Here is a 20,068-nt window from a genome sequence, read left to right on the forward strand (position 1 = left end):
CTCTCCCCCCTCCTCCCTTTTTTTTCCTTTTTTTTTTTTTTTCCAATCGTTCCTCTTTTTTTTTTTTTTTTTTTTTTTTTTTCTTCTTTTTGCCTCGATATTTTTTAAAGGACCGGCCTCGCCGCGGGGCTGGTCCCTCCCCGCCCCGCCGCCCCCCGGGCTCTTGCGGGGGTCGCCTCCCCGCTGCCCGCGGTGACTCGGCGGGGTCCGCGCTCCCTCCAGAGACTTTTGGGGGTCCCCCGGCCCCCGCGGACAGCTGGGGGGGACCAGCCCCCCCGAAGACACTCTGCGATTCGCCCCGTCCTCCTCCCCCGACGGGGATCGGCCTCCCGGAGACTCCTCCATCCTTCCCCGGAGAGACTTCGAGGGTCACCCGCAATTTCCTCCTTCCACCCCTCTCCCCCTCCCTCCTTTCCCCACGGAAGGATTTTTTTTTTTTTTTTTTTTTACCCGACGGAGGGTATTTTGGTTTCGCCCTCGCTGCGAAGACTATTTCGTTTTAGAGAGGGGGGTGTTTTCCACACGGGAATTTAATCCCCCGCTGGGCTGCTGAGGAGACTTTTGCGGCCTTTCTCTCTCAAGGAATACCTTCCCCCCTCCCCTGCCCCCGCAGATGTTTTTTTGGGGTACACCCCAGGAAATTTTTCTCTCTCTGCCTTTACGAATTCTTCAGACTGGCCTTGCTTCTGGCCCCTGAAGTTTGTTTTTATGCTTTCAAATTTTAATTTATTTGGAATATTTTTGGAGCAGGGGAGAAGAATCTGACCCCCCCACACCCTGTTGCCCTCGGACTCCGAAGAGACGAGCCTGGATTTTTCTCTCTCCCACGGCCAATCCTTCCCAGTCATTCCACAATTTGCCCCTTTCTCATCTGATGACTAAAGGAACAGGAGGAAGAGAAGGGGGGGTTCTGGATTGATTGCCCCCGCTGGATTATTTATGTTTTCCTACTTCTCTTGCTTGGCATCTGAGAAGAGAGGAAGGAGGGATGTCAACTGATTTTTAGCCCTAGCCCCCCCGGATTAATTACCCCATTTTTATTCTCTTGTTGGATCAATTACCCCTTCACCTCACCTCCTCTCCCTCCCCTCCTTATGCGAACGAGAAGACAAGAGGAACGGGGAGGATTTTGATCTTAATCTCCCGTCGTTGGATTACTTACCACCTCCCTCTTTCTGTTCTCCCCTTCCACCGTGGCTTTACCCCCCCGGTGGAGCTCCAGAAGACGAGAAAACGTTCTGACTTCCTTTAAAAAAAAAAAATTATTTTTTTTTTTAATAATTTTTTTAAATATATTTTTTTTTACCCCCCTCTCTCGTCCTATTCCCCCTGCCACTATTTCGCGTGCGCGCGCGTGTAAATCCCTTATTTAATTGTATTATTATTTGTGCGTGTGCGGAGCCCCCCTCCCCCTTTCCCTCTCGCTGTCTGTCTCTCCCTCTCTCCCTCTCTCTCCCTCTCTCTCTCTCTCTCTCCCTGGCTGTCTCTTTCTTTCTTGTCGGAGGCTGTGGGATAATGGCGTGTGGGTTGTGGCTGTGAGGATGAGTTCCTGCTTCGTGCCGAACGGGGCCAGCCTGGAGGATTGCCATTCCAACCTCTTCTGCCTGGTGAGTGGCGGCCCCGGGCTCGCAGCCGCCCGGGGACACGGAGGGAAGGGAGCCGAGCTCTGGGGGAGGGGGAAGGGGCAGTGGAAGCAAAGCAGCCATTTTTAGCAGAGCTTCTGTTGGATGAGCCCTCGGAGTAGGCCCTGCCTGGAGCAGCCAACTCTCCCATGCCCCTCTGGTTCCCCCTCCATCGCTGTCTGTCTCGCCTCGCCCCTCCCTCCGCTTTCTTCCTGGATAGTATCCTCCCTGCAACTCGCCTTTTCCTTCCCTTTCCGTGCCTCCCAACTTTTCCTCCTTTCTCCCCGTTGCCCGCCTCTGATCCCCTGCCTTCCCATCTCCTGCCCCTGCTCCTTCCAGCCCCACATCTCGGGGAACTTTCTCTTTCCTCTCCCCGCTCGTGGCATCCCAAAAGCCGAGCCGAAACCTCCCTTCTTCCTCGCTTTTAGACGGATCCCTTTCGCTGCTTGTTTTTATCCTGGAGGGCTGGTTTTGGTGATGCCCTCCCCGGGATCGGTGCTGTCTCTGTGTTTTGATGTGCACCATTTTGTAGCCCTTTTTAACCCAAGTATCGAGTCGCTCACATTGTTGAATTTTGGTAGCTCCCAAAGTGAATTCGATATAACTGGCCTGTGATGCAATTTTTGGTGGCTGTGCTGAGCTGTTTCATCAGCTTTTTAATGCAAATGAGCTGATCTTAGCTGGCTGCCTGATATTTATGATTCTAGAGATTGTTACAACAATCCTGTGCCAAGCTGTGGCACTAATATTTTCGGATGGAGGGGGATCTGAACGTGCCTGCAGCCTGCACCAGGCCCGCAGCCCCATATTAACAGTGTATTTTTAAATCTGTAAGTGTTTCTAAAGTATCAACTGTTGCAGGCAACCTTTCATCCAAATTGCTCTCCTGCTGAAGGTGGGGAGGCTGCCATGTTACATTTAAATGTTGCAGTAATCTTTTGTGTGTTGTCATGCCGGGGAGGCAAAAAATAGTAACTTCTTAGCAAACGCCAGCCTGCCTTGTTGTCCCTCCTGGAGGAGAACCCGGGGCAGTGCCTCCCCTACCTGCCCTAAGGTGACTGGGTGAAAAAACTTAGCACTAAAACTTGGGGCTGCCATGTAGATAATCCAGGAATTGTGTTTCCCGCTAGACAGAGTAGGGCCTCTTTCCCTGTATAAAGCAAATTTAATTTTTGCCTAGAAGGGGGTCCAGTGGCTCAAAATCGATGTGGACTCAGGTCTGACGTGTAATTTAATGATAAAATTGGGATCGAAGTTCTCGGGAGGTGGTGTGAGGAATGAAAAGTATGATAGCTCCTGGTGAAATCAGGGAACTCGAGAGGCTTCCTGGGGGAGATGCAGAGAATGTTTTACAATGGAGAAACTTGTGAAATATTCCAAAGGAGTAGATGGCTGGAAGAACATGTGCTTGGGTTAGATTTACTGTATTACCTGTTTCCACGGGGGTAATCTTGGATTGAAAAGGTAGTATGTGCACAAGCAAGTGGAAAGAAAGATGTCCTTTGCTAAAGCAAGTGTGTGGGAGCTTGGGCAGTTGCAGTCTGTGAATAATTCACATTATTCACTGGTCTTTCCCTCATTGACTTTAAATCAAATCTGCCTTTTCTCTGTGTGGTGAAAACGAGCAGCTCTTGCTTTACTGCAGTTATTCAAAGAGATTTTAAACCAGGATTCCTGCTTATTTCCCCTTCACAAAACCCACCACCGCGATTTCCCTTGAATTTTGTGCCACCAATCCTTCCTTTCTCCCTTCACCTGGCTGTTTGTGTTGGGGGGTACCTGCCTCCATGTGTGACTGTTGTTTCCCTTCCCTTCCCTCAGGCCGATCTCACTGGGATTAAATGGAAGCGCTACGTGTGGCAGGGCCCAACGTCTGCCCCGATTCTCTTCCCGGTCACGGAAGAGGATCCCATCCTGAGCAGCTTCAGCCGCTGCCTCAAGGCCGACGTGCTCAGCGTGTGGCGCCGGGACCAGCGGCCGGGGCGCAGGGAGCTCTGGATCTTCTGGTGGGGGGACGACCCCAACTTCGCTGACCTGATCCACCATGACCTCTCAGGTAGGAGGACGCTCGTTTGGGTCAGTCCTTGGGGCAGTGAAAGGATCGTGGTGCTCAGGGCTGCAGGCCCTGAGAACATCTCCACCAGAGAAATGTTGTCTGTGGAGATAGATTTACTGCTGCAGCCCTCCCCAAATGATTCCAGCAGTGCCCAAACACTCCTGTGGGTTTAGGGCACTGCTGGATTCTCAAGAAACCCTCACCAAATTATTCCACCTCCTGTGGGTTTAGGTGGCCTGGGACTCCTGGATTTTCCAGAAACCCTCCCCAGATTATTCCAGCAGTGACCAAACACCTCCTGTGGGTTTAGGTGGCCTTGGACTGCTGGAATTCAAGAAATGCTCCCCAGATTATTCCAGCAGTGCCCAAACACCTCCTGTGGGTTTAGGGCACTGCTGGATTCTCAAGAAACCCTCACCAAATTATTCCACCTCTTATGGGTTTAGGTGGCCTGGGACTCCTGGATTTTCCAGAAATGCTCCCCAAATGATTCCAGCAGTGCCCAAACACCTCCTGTGGGTTTAGGTGGCCTTGAACTGCTGGAATTTCAAGAAATGCTCCCCAAATGATTCCAGTGGTGATCAAACACCTCCTGTGGGTTTAGGGCACTGCTGGATTCTCAAGAAACCCTCACCAAATTATTCCACCTCCTGTGGGTTTAGGTGGCCTTGGACTGCTGGAATTTCAAAAAACACTCCCCAAATGATTCCAGCAGTGACCTAAACCCACAGGAGGTGTTTGGTCGTTGCTGGATTCTCAAGAAACCCTCACTAAATTATTCCACCTCCTGTGGGTTTAGGTGGCCGTGGACTCCTGGATTTTCCAGAAACCCTCCCCAAATTATTCCAGCAGTTACCAAACACCTCCTGTGCATTTAGCTCACTGCTGGTTTTCAAAAAACCCTCCCCAGATTATTCCAGCAGTGCCCAAATACCTCCTGTGGGTTTAGGTGGCCTTGGACTCCTGGATTTTCCAGAAACCCTCCCCAAATTATTCCAGCAGTGCCCAAACCCCTCCTGTGGGTTTAGATCACTGCTGGATTCTCAAGAAACAAGTTTTTGCTCCCCACTTGTTTCCTTGAAAAAAAAAAGAAACCACAAGCCTATGGATTTTGGCAGCTTCTTCCCCAGAAAGCTGTGCTGAAAGCTGTGCCTCTGATTCACAAGTGATGTCTTAAACATGTTTTGATAAGATCCCTTTTGTTGGGCAATTAGAATTTTCAAATTCAAATAGTAAAGCCCCTTTTTTTTTTTTTTTTTTATTATGCAACAAGAATTGTAGAGATCCGGGCAACTCTTGAGCTGTTTGGAGTTGCTTTGGTTGGAAGTCAAACCACGGGTGGGAAGCCCTCAGAAGGAGGCACCTGGAACTCACCAGCTGCTTTGGTGCAAAAAAAAAATCTCTAAAGCTCATGTTTTAATGATTTCTCTCTGCCCCTTTCCCAGTGCTCTGAACCTGCTTTTCCAACCCAGCCTCCTGAAAGCCTGACAATATTTGTATTTCTCAATAACGTTGTACTTCAGATTTGGCACCTTGTTTTGGAAATGTTTGCTTGTTGAGCTCAATTCCCCAACGTAGACGGTTCCCAGCTGCTTTATCAGCAAGGTGACGAAGTTGATATTTAAATTGTGGGAGTCTAAAGGTGAGACTCAACTAATTCCAGGGGGGGAAAAAAGAAACTTGAACACATCCCTCCAATTTCCTTTCAAATCATGTCCAGTATTCAGATTACTGAAGTGTAAAACAAGCCCAAGGTTTGGTGACCTGGGAACCAGAAGTTGTTAGTGCTGCCTGTTGTGTGTGGATAAGCTGGAGAACAAACAGGAGTTTAAAGTGCCACTGAGGAAGTTGGACTTGAAACAATTTAATAACGTGTGGAATTTTCATACAAAAATAAGGTGATGTGAAAAAACAATTGGTGTTTATTTCTGTGAGTAATTGACTTCAAAAGATTGGGATGTTGCTCTTATTCCCGTCTGTCCTGGAACTACAAACTTTGCATTTTAAATGGCACTCACACCGTGTTTTGCTTGGTATTTTAGTGCTTTTAAGGCTTCCTTATTTTGCCCTATAAATAACCTCAGTTTTGACCTGCAGGGAACATCCTTTGTGTGACTGAGATGTGACTTAGGCTGAATGCTGGTTTTAGCCTGGGCCTGCCCTGAGCCAAGACCAACAGTGGTGTGAAAGTGTCTGGGTGAATTTTGCAGGATTAAATTGGGGCCAGCGCGTTCTGTCGTGTTTGGAGCGGGAGATCCGGGGAAATTTAAGCCATTTGGAAAATGCACTTCTGCCCTACCTAAGCTGAATAACTACAGTTATTTGTTTGAGCAACTTTCTGTGCGTTCTCTTGGATCTGGCTGGTGATTTAGCACAGAGGGACCTCCTGAAAACAGCAGTGAGGTGTGTTTGTGCTCACAGTGAGCGTGTGTTTGTGCTCACACAGAATCACCCTTGTGCCCAGGTAGATAAGCAGGTATCATCCCAGGGATTTACCAACTCTTAACCTCTCTGAGGGCAGAAGGGAGAGATAGGAGAGGATTAGACTCTCCCAGCCACGTCTTTGGGTATTTTCTTTGTTCAGGTCACCTGTGGATGTCTGTGCTTCCCCAGAGCCATTCCACATGTCTTCTCCATAATGCTCATCCCTCATGGGACTGTTACCTAAGTCTGTGTCTGATATCTCAGGTTTTTCAGGCATGATGTCTTCTTTTAAATAAAAAGAGACATTCTAATCTGTTAGTTTGCTTGGCTCTTCTGCCCAGAAGTTGATGCAGATGCTCCTCAGCTGGACTGCAGAGGAGGAGGCTGAGGGCTGCCCACACCTGCACTTTTTCTCTTTCCTGTTACACAAAATCTTAATGTGAATCTGGTATAAGAGAGAATTATGGCTGGGCCCAAACAATGTTATCTGACCTTTGTCGCAGCCTAATGGATTTTTTTCCCTTGGTGGACAATTCCTCCTGGTAATTCACACTGCCTTGTTCTCCCGGTGATTGCTTGTAACATTTTCCACAGGAATGATAAATGGCTTCTTAGCAGAGGCTTGTTACCTGCAAAATTGATTGGAAATTGTTTGCTGCTGAAGGTTGAGGTGCTGCCTCGTTCAGAACTTCTCTGCTGGACAGGTGAAGGATTGTCCTGAAGGAAGAGGGGGCTGGGAGCAGCCTGTCCCTTAGTGCCCATGCACAGACTGCTCCTGGGGAAGTGGCCCTTGAAAGAGCACTGGTTAGAAATCTGCCAGAGCTGTTCATAACTCTTCATTCTGGCTTCTTGTGGTACAAAACTCTGCCTGGAGAGGTTGGCATTGTGAGAGTTTCTGGCTTTTTTGGTGATTGGTAGTTTGGGTGAGCAGTGGCTGCTCAGTGACACATCTTGGTTATCAGCCCTGAGGGGTTTAAATATGTTCAGTAATCCTTTTGTCCCCCCCCACAAGATCACTTCAGAAGGGAATGTACAGTTGTGTGGATGTACACTTATGCACATCAGATTAAAAAAATAAATGATCACCCTCTCCTCAGCTGTACATTCCAGAAGTTCATTCCTTGCTCTGGAGACACCTTTGAATGCAGCTACTGGCTCTCAGAGTTCTACCAGGTCATGGATAAGTGTCTTGTTGATGGTCAGGGATTGCTGGGGCCTGGGGGCATGTCAAAAGGAGACTTGTTCAGAGCTGCTGATTGATCAGGAATATTGACTTCACTCCATCATTTATTTCTCCTTTCCTTCCCTAGGAACCCACTTACTGTACATAAAACCAAAAAACCAGGAGCCTCTTTCTACCCCAGCATAGCTAGAGGCAGGCAGAAGTTAGTGAAATGTTATTTTATCCTCTAACAACCTCAAAGGTTATGTTTTTGTTGTGACAGTGAGGCTTGATTATAGTAATTCTTGCAACTCAAACCTTGAAGTTGGACATCTCTTCCAATTTCCGAAGGCAACGGGCTCTGGCTGCTCTGATCAGCAGTTATTTTATCAGAGAGCTTCCTCCTTGTTTTCAAGTGGCTACCTACACACTTGGAGTTTTATTTTTTAAATTGGCAGTGGATGATTTCAAACCTGAGAACAGTTGGGTATGAATTATGTACAAGACATGGTCCCAAGGAAATGGTTACAATCTGATTAATGCTTGGATAGGGGAATGCTGCTCTATGGCTTTGACCTTCATGTTGCATCTGTTAAATGGGGAGCTGCAAGATGCATCTTTCTCAGTCTGATGTCTATTAAATTTGGTTAATTTGCTTTAAAAATTAAAGAGTTTTTCTTTGTGCCTGTCATACCTCGAGATAATCAGTTTTTGTTTGCTGAACTCTCTTCCTCCCGTTTGCGTGGGGGGCGAATGTGTACAAATAATGCTGGTTGTAGGAGAGCTTGGGGGAATCCTGGGGCTTGTCTGTGGATCCTGTGGTACAAACAGCAGCAGAAATGGCAGCAGAGACTAATGTGTTGTGTAGTTCTTGATACATGTGCCTTATAAATCAAATCCTGTCTCCAAAAATCTGTGAGTGGTTGGACTGTGCTGATGTCAGCATTGAGTGTCTCGTTCCTTCAGTACAATGGAACCAGGGGCTGAGCCAGTTACCATTCCCAGGGGCTGCACAAACCCTGCCAGGTCCAAGCAGTTGGCAAAGGGAATTTGGAAAACAGTTCAGCCAGTGGTGCTCTTTTAAAATAACAATTGCTCCCCGAGACCCTTTGACTCCTAAAAAAAAAGAAAAATGACAAAAGAGGATGCTTTTCAAACCATCCTGCACCTGAGGTGAGCACAGAGAGCTCTGTGGGAAGGATCTGTGTGTCCTGTGGCTGTCAGGAGAGGCATTCCCAGTGTTCCTGCTGCTGGTGCATTGATGCTTCAGCATTTCCTCAGTCCTCCATGTTAGAGATGGAGCCACTTCAGGAAAAGTGCTGAGAAGCATTATGCAAAAATTGCTGAGCAGCTTCAGCAAACTTCTGGGCCTTGGGGTGAGCACCAGCTCAAAGATGACAAATAAGGAAGTTTTTTTCCCATTTTTCCTGACCAACGTGCCTGTGAAATCCCTGTGGAGAAAGGTGAAAAATACTTTGTGCCAATAAATGAGGATTTGGCATCGTGTCATGTTGGCTGTATGTACAATGTCACATACATACCATGCCTGTAGAAATAATAATGAAAATTTAACAACATAGATATGCCTGCCTGTGGAATTACTCAGACAGTGGGGAGGACACTGGAGCATTTATTTAGGAAGCTTTTCAGACCGTGCAGCCCAGCCAGACTTACCACAGAGTGAGGGAGAGCAGTTACCTTGTTATCCTTATAAAATGTTGCTGTAACAATTCCTTGTTATCATCTTATCCTTACGTGTGTGCCCAGCTACACACTCACAGAAAGGCCAGATATTGAAATTTTCAGTATTTAAACATTCTGCTGGAAAACCTCCGTGTGTGATGCAGGTGAAGGGGGAGCACCACAAAAAGTAAAACCTGGGATGGTGCTGGATATTTTCACTCTGGCAGTTTGGGCAGTGATTCCTTCTCAGGCGATGAAATTTTCCCACTAGTTTGGATATGCAGAGTCCTGTACCCAGACTTTTCAGTGGCTGCAGACAACAGACACAACTCTGCCAGGAACAAACTTAAGTTGTCTTGCTTAGATTCTCAAATTGATATTTGTAAATTATATTGATTTCCTTTTTCCCTGCAAAATCTGTCGCTTCTCACTCGTTTCATGAGGGATATAGGCCCTCCAAGTAATATTTCAGTAGCTTAACTGGGCAATTCTTGCTTTGAGAATTTAATTTAAAGTATCTGAGAATTTAAATATAAATTTTCTTTTTAAAATAGGAAACTTTTGCTCCAAGTGTTTCTCTTGTGTTATCACAATGTTGTACAGAGCAGCAATTTCACACCACTTGGCTTATTTACTTCCCTTGTAACCTGAAGCTCATAAAGGAAGTTTGGTTGTATAAATCAGGTTTATATCAGTGTGTTTCTATAAGTGGCACAGTGTCATATGATGGCAGAAAGAAGGAAGGGGGAAAATGCATGTTCTCAAATGTCTTCTTAAAATTTACATTTTCAAGTCTATACATTTATCCATTGCAGTATAGATTTGTCATTATGGACTATTTCTCAGAAATCCTTGAATTAATGTATTTGGCTGAAGAGCCGTGAGTAACAAATAGGGTTTAAAAAAATCTCCCTTGAATTAAATTAAGGGGTTTAAAGGTACTGCTTTTTCAGAATTCACTAAAAATTGCAAGGTTTTTATATTCTCCAAGAGCACCACACAGACAGAAGGGCATAATCAGGAAAAATGAGCTTTAGTGTTTCAGGTGAACTCGAGGAAGAATATAAAGTAGAACATAAAAGTACTGAAGGCAAGTGGCCTCCAACTCTCTCAATAAAACTGGGTGGTGGTGATATCAAGGAGGTGTTGACTGAGAAAGTTTATTTATATGTAGCATAAAAATTGCTTTTTCCTGGCCACTGCTTCCATTAATTCTTCAGTTCCTGATAATTTTTTAGCTTCATTTAAGGAAAACTCTCTGCCTAATACTTGGTGTAAAGAGAGAGGGAGTGAAAATCGTTCTGGTGGGATATGGTACAAATTGTTTGATGGATTGACACGTTGCAGAGGAGTTGAATGGTTTGGACAGCCAAGAGAACTAACCAAAAATAAAATACTCATAACCTCCAGGTTGCCAGAGCTCTTCTGTGGATAACACTTGTCCAAAGTGAAATTGTGGCTTGACACCTTCTGAAAATGAGTCAGCAGCTTATTTTGGTTTGTTATCACTGTCAGATTGAACAATGTATTGTTTAAGAAAGATGGGAAGACAACGGTGCCTCTTCCCCTCCTTTAACGAGTGTTGATGGTGGGAGGGGTTTTCTCATGTTGAAAAAACAAGAATTTGAATTCAGAAGAAAAATAGTTGGCAGGTGTGAGCAGATGTCATGTTCCTCTCCTTCCATCCACCACTGTAAAAATGGGGGAGGGGGAATGACTAAATAGGCTTCAAAAAAGACAGAGAACACTTACTGCTCTTTTTCTGCATGAATTTGAATAATGTTCTAAATGATGGGATCTTTAACTGGCAGCTGATTTCACCTTCCCTTTCTGTGCCAGGCTGCACTTCAGTCAGAGCTCGTGGTTTTGGGGACCAGCCGTTCCCCCCTGAGCAGGCTTTGGAAATCCTGGGTTTAATTGGCCTTTCCATCTGAGCCTTCCACTTTCCCCACACAATATTCTCTCATCTGGGAGCTCTACTCTGGCAATAAACTCAGACAGGTGGGAGAGCTTGGAAGGGTTGCATCCTGTGGGAAGTTCTTGCGTGGAAGGTTGTCCGTGTTGGGTGGTCCCTGAACACCTGGCACTTTGTGGTGGCCTCAGCAAACCAGAGCAGTGTGACACCACAAAGCAAGAGTTAACTTCAGTATCTCTGCACTTTCAGCACCTCCCCTCTCATTGATACCCTGTTGTGCCCAAACAAAACCAGGCAGAGAGCTGGAAACAGCTCTTCCCACTCCCTCTTCCAGTGGGTCATGGATGTGCTTCGAATGAGTCTGTTAAGGCACAGGAGCCCTTTCCAAACCCAGCATTTAACCTTTGAAATGGTGTGAGGTCGGTTGTGCAGGTAAAGTCCAATATCCCTGAGCTCTGTAGTTAATGTTTGCTCCTTGTTTGGCACCAGGCTGGCCCAGCAGTGCTGCCCACGGGACAGGGCTGTGCCCGGGCATCTGCCACGGCTGGGGCACAACCTCTGCGCTTGGCACGGGCACTTCATACCCTTGGACTTTGGGCTGCTCTTGCTCTTTGTTACAAGTGTCTCCTACCATGTTCCTTTACTGACTTACTGGATTATCTTGGAGCTTTACAGTTCTTAAACCCAAGTTTTTGCTGAGCTCTGGCCTGGAAGGGAGTGGTGGGGCTGTGGGAAATGCTCCTCCTTGTTTTTCCTTGTCTTTACCAGAAAATCATTTCATGTAGTGATTCATCTGTAATGATGCACAGTTCCTCTTTTGTAAATGATGGGACAGGTCTGTTTAGTCTTATTTCGTCCCTCAGAAAAGGCTACTTGGGGTAATTTTCTTTTACTCACAATACTGGTCTTGAGTGGGAATGGACTTGTGTGGAATCAGGAATACACAAACATGGCCAAAAGTATCTTGAAATTCCCTTCTCTCTCATCCCTGTCTTAAATATTGTTTATTGCACTAAGGTGTAAGGTTATTTCCTAAATAAAACTCTTAGGTGTCTGGTTTTCTAGATGCTCTCTAATTTAAGGATATTGAGACTTTAGTTAATAATATTGCAACCTTTTAAGCTTGTAAGTGGCTTCCAGAGAAAGGTGAAGGGGCTTATTTCCAAGGGGGATTTAAAATGCAAGGGCTTGGCTGTGTGTTGCTGAGGTTTTCTGACCACGGGGCAAACCAGTGGAAAGCTGTTGGAATCCAAATCCTTGTTGTGCTGAAGCAAAGGTGAACTCAAGTTCCTGGAGGTGGCAGGGAAGGCAGGAGGGACAGGGAATGTGAGGATGAACTGGTCTCACGTTGAGCTCTGCCTGGAGGTTGGAGCAGTGACCTCCACAGGTCCCCTTGAACCTCAATTATTTCATAACTACCCAGAGACTGAAGTACAAAAACATCTCCTTATCTCTGTCAAACTCCTTTGTCTCTGCTGCTGCCTGGGGTGTAAAAGCTTTGGAATGGCATTGGAAGAGCCACTCCAAGGAGAGCAGTAGCAGATCCTGAGGGAGAGGTGTAAAACACGAGACACGAGGAGTTATGGCCATAAAGATAAGACCTGATTGCCCTGATTTAAGGGCAGGATCTCGAGTTTTATTATGTTATCCTCCTTGTTAGAGTTGCTGGGAGTGAATGGTGTCACATGTACACGGGGAGACACCACAGGAACTTCCAGATGCTCCTCATTTTACCTGGGGGATGGAATTGTGGTGCCAGGGCAGCTCTCTGGGCTGTTTGAGGGCCCTCAAACCCTGCTGAGGAGCCAGAGGGGAGGAAGAGGTTGCAGTTCCTTGTGATGAATCTTGCTTTTCAATCTGGCAAATGAACTTGGCTTGTGTAGGTTGGATTCCATGACTGTGGTTGATTTGTGGGACACACAAGATGTCAGTGTTTCACTCCAGAATCCCATCAGGAGGAGCTGGGCTTTGTCCTGCTGCTCACTGGTTTTTATCTTCTCTTCTATGTATACATCACAAAGCAGAACTCACTTGCTTAAGTATCTTCATTTTTTAGGGTAAATTAAGAAGAAAAATTGCAATTTTGAGTCTTCTGGGGAGATTCAGGTTGCTCTTACCAATTTTCTGAATCTGAGTATTTCTTTTGCATTATCTCCAGCAAGTTGAATGTTGAGGGTCAGTTATCAAGGACACTTGTGCCTGGCTTTCCTTAGTCAATGCTACTCAAAGACACCTACATAATATTAGAAGTTTGGCTTTGGGATATTAATTTTGAAGCATAATTATCAACTAACTGTGCAGGGTAAATAACCCAAACTCCCCAAACGGAGCCACCTTGCAGCCAGAGCAGCACAGGCTTCTTAGAGGCTGAAATGTGTAAGGTGCAGGTTGTTTCCTTTTGTGTACAAATAACTGGTGACTCTTTTTTTTCTTGAGGGGGACGAGATATTTTTATAACTGGTGGCTTTTAGTCTTATAAAGTAAGTAGAGTCATCCGAACGTTCCGGGTGTTTTTTGGTTGCGTGTTACACCCCGAAAGGATATTGTGATACCTGGATGAAGCAGTAAAGTGGAATTTAATGCTGACTTCTGTTTTTTCTTGGCCTGGCAGAAGAGGAAGATGGTGTTTGGGAGAACGGGCTGTCCTATGAGTGCCGCACTCTGCTGTTCAAGGCCGTTCACAACCTGCTGGAGAGGTGTCTGATGAACAGGAACTTCGTGCGCATCGGCAAGTGGTTCGTGAAGCCTTATGAGAAGGATGAGAAACCCATAAACAAGAGGTAGGATGGCTTATTTTGCTTTATGAGGGTTTTATTGGCTTTCTTTTGCTTTTATCAGGATGTTTTGTTTTGCTTTGTTAGGGGTGGCTCAAGCTTCGTGCTGGAAGAGAGGTTTAATCAAGAGAATTCTATGATTTGTTCGTGAGCCTGGATCTCTGCCCTTCCTCATTTTTTCTGCCTTTTTGGAGTTCTTCAGGGCTTTCTTATGGCAGTAATGCTGAGTCTAGTAGGCAGTCTGTTCTGTACTGGTGTTCATGTACAGGCCATGGATAAGAGAGGAAAAGAAGGTAGATTGGATAAGTTGGAAAAGAAGGTAGAGCCTTCTAGAAAGGAAGAAAAAGATACCTCTATGAAGAAATACTTACCAGTATCTGGGACTAATTCTGCTTGTAAACACTAAACTCATGGTAGAGAGCTCTTTACAGGTTCCACATGAGCTCTGGATAATCTGCATCTTATGGGAGATGTTGAGGGGAGAGTTTGGAATGTCAGCTCCTGGTCAGAAGGAAGGTGGTGTCTGGGAACACTGGTGTTAAAGGGATCCATGTGGCCTCCACACTGAGGGGAGCAGGGCAAGGAGAGAATTCCTGATCTAAACTGGAAGGACTTCTCCTCCTGGCTCTAACGTGGTTTGACACAGTCTATGTTGCCTAGCAATAAATAATGAAATGAATAAAAACTGGGTTAGCTGGAACAAGTTTAATCGCTGTTCCCAAATCAGCTTTTAAAATCCAAAGTAATTTAAAGCTTAGATGATGGGGTTTTTTTGTGTGGCTTTTGTGTGTGTGTGTGTGTGTCTGTGTATGTGTTAAATCTTGCATGCAGGAAATTTGGAGATCAGTGGCTTTGCTGTTTGGGTGTGGAGTTGGCCATTGTTGGCATCTTCTGCAATAAATTTAAACTTGAAAGAAATTTAGGAGCTGCTTTGGAGCAAAAGAAGCAGAAGCACATGTTTGTGTGTGTTTCTATTAGTAGTTGTGAACTGCTGCTTTTAATTTATGTATAAACTGGTCCTCTAGTTCTGAGCATCTCTTTCTCCACCTTGGTCAGGGCAAATGTTTCCTCTCTGGGGTGTCCTTGTCCATCCATTTTTTTCTCTGTGTTGTTGCTATAAATCAATAATAAACAGTTTACTTTTAACTCTTTCAGCCAGTACTGTCTTGGCACAGTCTGGGCTTTCCTCCTTTGAGGAGCTGGCTTACCAAACTGCCATTTGAAACTAGCATTAGTTCTGTTGTGGCATCTCTTACAGTAACTCTATAAAGCTACAAAAGCTGCTGAAAGCTTTTAAAAATAAAATAGCAGCGTTTGTTTAATTTGGAGACTGATTCTTTTTGAAAGAAGGTCAGAAGGTCAACCTGCTTGGTGAAAATAAGGAATTGTGTGCCTACCCACACACCTTCATCATGTGTAGCCCAGAACTGCTGGAAAAACATGTAAAAACATTGGACAGGACTGTGTAAGAGATTTCATTGGGGGGGAAATTTCAGTATTTCCTACCAGGTAGCTCCAGGCCACGTGATGTTCTGAGCACTGGCCTTAGGAAATGAAGTGAGGGGAATGGTTAACAGATGTGAAAACTCATGGCATATTTGGCTCGTCCCTTCTAGGAATATCTAGAATTTGGATAAGCTGGAAAGTTGGGCTCTTCAGAGGTATCTCCTGGGGGAGAAACCCAAATCTTGCAGTAGGTGCTTTGTGGTGCCACCTCTGTAGCTGCAAAGTCTGGCACTCCCTGAGGGAGGAGGAAATGTCAAGAGGGATGGTTGGAGTGGATTTTGGTTTCTTGTATAAACTGGAACACTGTTCTAGTCCAAAGGAACATTTCTCTCTTATCAAAAGTCAACGGTGACACTGCAGCAAACTCAACATGAAGGGACTTGAGCCGGCCTGGAAAATGCTCTGACTGTTGCACCTGGGGTGTTCCTTACCAGGCAGCTGGTCTAGGACTAACAAAAACTAAACCTGAGTACAACTTTTACATAGTTTTCATTCCTTAGGATCCATTTAATCAGCCAGACCTATAGGAAATGTATCTTTTTTTTTTTTTTTGTAGATGTGAATGACTTCGTTAAAAACCAAACTAAACCCCCAGCAGCCCCTCCCCAAAGCCACTCCTGTGTGCAGGAGTGGGGATGCACATATCAGTTTTGAAGCTCTGGTTCTGTCTTTGATCCCACATTCTGTGGTTTGCTGTCTTTGGGGCTGTTCTTTGCATTAACATTCAGAAACCCTCTGAAGGGATTCCCGTGCCTGTGCAATTTGAAGGCCTTCAGTGTCCTGAGGATGTGAAGTTTGCTACCAACGTGCTTTGGATCTGAGTTTATCCAACCCTGCACTTTGGGGCTTGGCCAGCCACTGGAGAGACTTGTTCCCTGTGTTTTACAGCTCCAGATTTCAGTCAGGTTGGTTGTTCTTGCTGGCAATCTTCAGTCTCAAAGACTTGGAGTGCCAAGGGAGCGCTCGGAGCTCTCGGTGGTGGAGGTGGGACCTCAGCCCCGCTCTGTCCCTGCCTGTCTCTCTGAAGGATGTGCAAATAGAGCTGTTTCTTTCATTTGAAGCTGATCCCATCTGGATTTTTCCTAGTTCTGTTTGAAAGCATGTGTTTCCAGAACGGGAGGTTTTCTGTTCCCTGCTCTCCCAACAATAGCAGCCGGTCGCGCTGCGCTGTCCCTGTGTGTGTGGGGGCACAGCAGCCGTGGGGCTGGGATTCCTGAGAGGTGTTTGCCTGTGATAACAGACCCTCCAGCAGCTCTGCCCTCCTGGCTGTTGCTCTATTTTTCTACTCCTTGTATCAGGTTATATTTAAAAAAAAAAGTCCATTTCATCAGACATCTTAATTTTCACCAGATCCCTAATGTTCATAATCTGATGCCGCCGTGGCGTGCGAATGGATGACCAGGGAAGTAAGAATTACTTTTAAGTGTTTGCTGCTTAATGATGTGACTTCTGGAACAAATAAACTTATTAAATAATATGAGGTCAGTTTAATATCTCTTAAAAATGCTGCTGGGGGAGCAGGAAGCCCTCAGCTGTTTGCCTTGTGCCGTCACGTGTTGACAAGGCTGCGAGGGAACAACCGTGACCTGCTCTTCCCTCTCTCCCTCCCTCCCTCCCTTTGCCTCCCCTGCTGCTCCCCAGTCTAAAACCAGCTCTGAGCAAAGCGAGACACTCATGGATTTGGTGAAATTTGATCTGGTAGAACAAGTCACGATTCCCGAGCCTGAGGAAACTGTCTGAGGTTTTCAAGTATGTTGGTTCCCCTCCTGTTTATAGATCGGGCAGGGATGGAGCAGCCAACTCCCTCTGGGTGTGTGGTGGGGCTGCTGCTCCTTTTTAAATGGGTGATTTCAGCAGAACAGCAGTAAAATAAAACACTAAAGAGAAGGTTTTGCTAATGGTCTTAGCTGTGACCAAACAGAGAGAGAATAATTGCCCCTGTATTTGTCACAACCTGTTTCGGTCACTTAAAGCAAAGGAGACACAGAAACTCAATGTGGTTTAAACAACTGCACATTAAATTAAAGTTTGACAAGCAGGAATGTCATTCCCTGTTCTCCTTTCCAACCAGTTGTGTTGGTACTGCCACTTTCAGGAGTATGGTTGTCTATGCTTTATTCCAAAATCCACCCTATAAATGTATGAGATTGTGACCTGCTGCATCCAGCTGGTCTGGTTGGCTGCTCCAATAACTGTCTCTGCAGGAGACTGTTCCTCTTACTCATTAGCAGTGTATACCTGGGATCAATATGATTAGGAAACTTGTCAAATTAAATACTAGTTTAGATGGAATTTCATCCTGGAGATGAAATCTGACTCTCCTAAAGAAGCAGAAGTACTTTGTGTTTACATGGAGGGCACCTCTTGGAGTTTTGGTCAGAATTACAACTTGCTAAACTTTTAACACAATTGAAATACCAGTAAGCAAATAATTGAGTAATCCTGATTTTGTGGGTGGATCTGATAGACAACTGAAAACCTTGCATTCTGAAAGGTGCTATATTACTTGTATGGTTGCTTTTTCTTCCTTGTTATTGGGAAATAATACAACCACTTGCAGTGGGTGGCAAAGCAGAACTTGTGTCTGACGAGTTCACTTAAAAAAACAAAATGCAGAAAAAACACCAGAGAAAAACACCACACCCCCAAAACAAGTAAAAACCCCCTAAGATCCCCCCCAAACCCACTTGGAAAAGCACAAGTGATAAGCTTATCAGAGCCTACAAAATGTAATTTGCTGCACAGGTTTCCCAGGTTTGTACCCTTAGTCTGGGTACAGGATTTTATAATGCCAACCCACCATTCTCTTTTTTTTTCTCCATGGAAATCCTATTTTAACTACCTGATGTAAACAACAACTCCATGGGAAATGAGAACTGCTGAGAAATATTCCAGGTATCAGTTTGGTTTTATTAGAAACCTTTGTACACGTAATTATCTGGATTTCAAGGTGTGCTTATCACAGTTCTGGATACAGGGATTTTTTTTTTATTCTCTACCTCATCTTACCATGAGGAAGAACTGGCCCCAGTGGGTGTGATCCCTGATTCCTGGGTGGAATGGCCATGGCTGGGGGGACTGTGGGGGGGTGTTATTTTTTTAGGCTGTGCCCTGGAGATGGTCCTGCTGCCCAAAATGTCTGTCTGGATAAATGAACAGCACTGGTGGGATCAGCTGCTGGTGCTTGGTCTTCACTGCCCTTAAACAAAGGCAGTGCTGTGCTTTTGGTCTTTGTGACCCACATTTCTCCCTCATCCCCCTTTTGGCTGCCTTTTTCCCATTTCCCATGGCTCATCTTCCCACAGGAGCAGAGTATTGTACTCCTTGATCCCCCAGAACGATGCTGGGAGTTATTATTAATTCCAAACAAGATTTCTGGGTGCTAAAGCATCAAAATTCCTTCATCCTGGAGTTCACCACGAAACCAAGGTGCAGCCCCAGGTTTGGGCTTTATTTCTGTGTGTTTAGTTTGCAACAGTAATATCTGGAACCAAGTGGCTCTTCCTTGGAATATTTCCTACGGAGGCCGCTCAGCTCTTTGCAGGATAAATTTCCTCCCTATGTTAATCTTTAAATCAAACAATGTCAACATTTTTTTACACCAGCTCTAATGAGGCTGTTCTGGCATCGTGTCCCGGCAGGAGAGCAGGTGATGTTTTTCCTTTGACTGGAGACAGCTGGAATTGAGAGCTGCTGTAAGTAGGACAGTGCAGGATAAACAGCAGGAGCTGAGAGCATTGATCACATGATTGTCTCTTTGGAATATTGGGTTGCTACAGAGACTACAAGCAGACAAATTTAGCACTTTACATCACAAAGCAGTTTTCTCTTATTTAGCTTAAATTACACTGGTAGTTGGTTCATCAGGAAAAAATGATACGGCTCTTGGTTTTTAGCTTTCAACAATAAATCTGCTCTTTTTGTTCACTGAACAATGAAATAACACAAAACCCATCTAGATACTTGAGATTTTGTTAAATGGCAATTTGGTAACACATTTCCATTTTGAACTTTGAAAAAAAAAAAATCTGGCTTAACAAGATGTTTGTAAATGTTTCAGGATGGGAAAGAGCAATACATGGAAAGCTGTTACACTGGCTTTGAAACACAGCAGTGTCTAAGTATTCCCCATTCCCCAAATCTATTCTGGATCCTAATCCTCTAGAGCACAGGGATATTTCTCTGGGAAAGCTCAACTTCAGATCATTGAGATTTGCAGCCTCAAATTAAAGGATGCTACAGTATAAGGTGACAGGTTTATTAGTCTCATTTAAGTCCTGAAATACAGGAACAGGAGCAAACTTTTTGTGGGATTGTTTATAATTCTGTCTGGAGAAATACAAACCTTTTGTGTTATATACACACATACACACACATATATATATTTGTATGTAAACTTACTGCATTCTGAACAAATCAGTTTGCTGCTTCTTAGTGTCTTAGAGTTTTAGTGGGTACACAAATAAAATTTTTTGTTTCAGCTTTGTTTTTATTGGGGTGAAGCTCATTAATAATGAAGTTTAATTTAAAAATATGGAAGTCCAGGGTGACTGTGGCTTATTCTGCAGTACAGGTCACTTGCTACATTTATATTTGTTTTAGTGCACACAGTGTGCTTATGGAATAAATACATATTTTTAACTCTCTGGTCCAAATAAAATCCAAACATCCCCAGCTGGGCTGTTGAGCCTTTTGACAGGAATCATTAGTGATGTGCTTTGAACTGGAAGTTTTTTCTCCTTTGCTGTTGCTTTGTGTTCCCATCCCAACCAGCTTTGTGCTGTGTTTCCCTCCCTGGCCATGGGGAGTTCCTGGGAATGTTAGAAGGGTGTTTGCTGCTCCATCTCTTTGTCACAGTCATATATATGAGATATATACATTTATAATATATAGAGAATGAGGACCTGATGTCTCTTATCTTCTATT

General features: G+C 45.0%; 1 protein-coding gene and 1 long non-coding RNA gene across 2 annotated transcripts in view; one reads left to right on the forward strand and one right to left on the reverse strand.

The window, feature by feature from the left end:
* Positions 1-448: 448 nt before the first annotated feature.
* LOC116796610 lies at positions 449-1,992 on the reverse strand. The gene is made up of 2 exons (XR_004360433.1): positions 1,163-1,992; positions 449-967 (listed from the first exon to the last, which is right to left on the reverse strand). It is a non-coding gene; the product is annotated as an uncharacterized LOC116796610 (long non-coding RNA).
* The window catches only part of MED13 (mediator complex subunit 13), a 54,031-nt gene continuing 34,921 nt past the window's right edge, over positions 959-20,068 (forward strand). Inside the window, exons 1-3 of the mRNA XM_032707340.1 lie at positions 959-1,607; positions 3,444-3,678; positions 13,474-13,642. Of these exons, the coding sequence (XP_032563231.1) occupies positions 1,542-1,607; positions 3,444-3,678; positions 13,474-13,642 (470 nt within the window). The 5' untranslated portion in view covers positions 959-1,541. The remainder of the gene's footprint in view (positions 1,608-3,443; positions 3,679-13,473; positions 13,643-20,068) is intronic.

This window comes from Chiroxiphia lanceolata, chromosome 20 (genome assembly GCF_009829145.1).
Source record: "Chiroxiphia lanceolata isolate bChiLan1 chromosome 20, bChiLan1.pri, whole genome shotgun sequence".
Classification (NCBI taxonomy): Eukaryota; Metazoa; Chordata; class Aves; order Passeriformes; family Pipridae; genus Chiroxiphia; species Chiroxiphia lanceolata.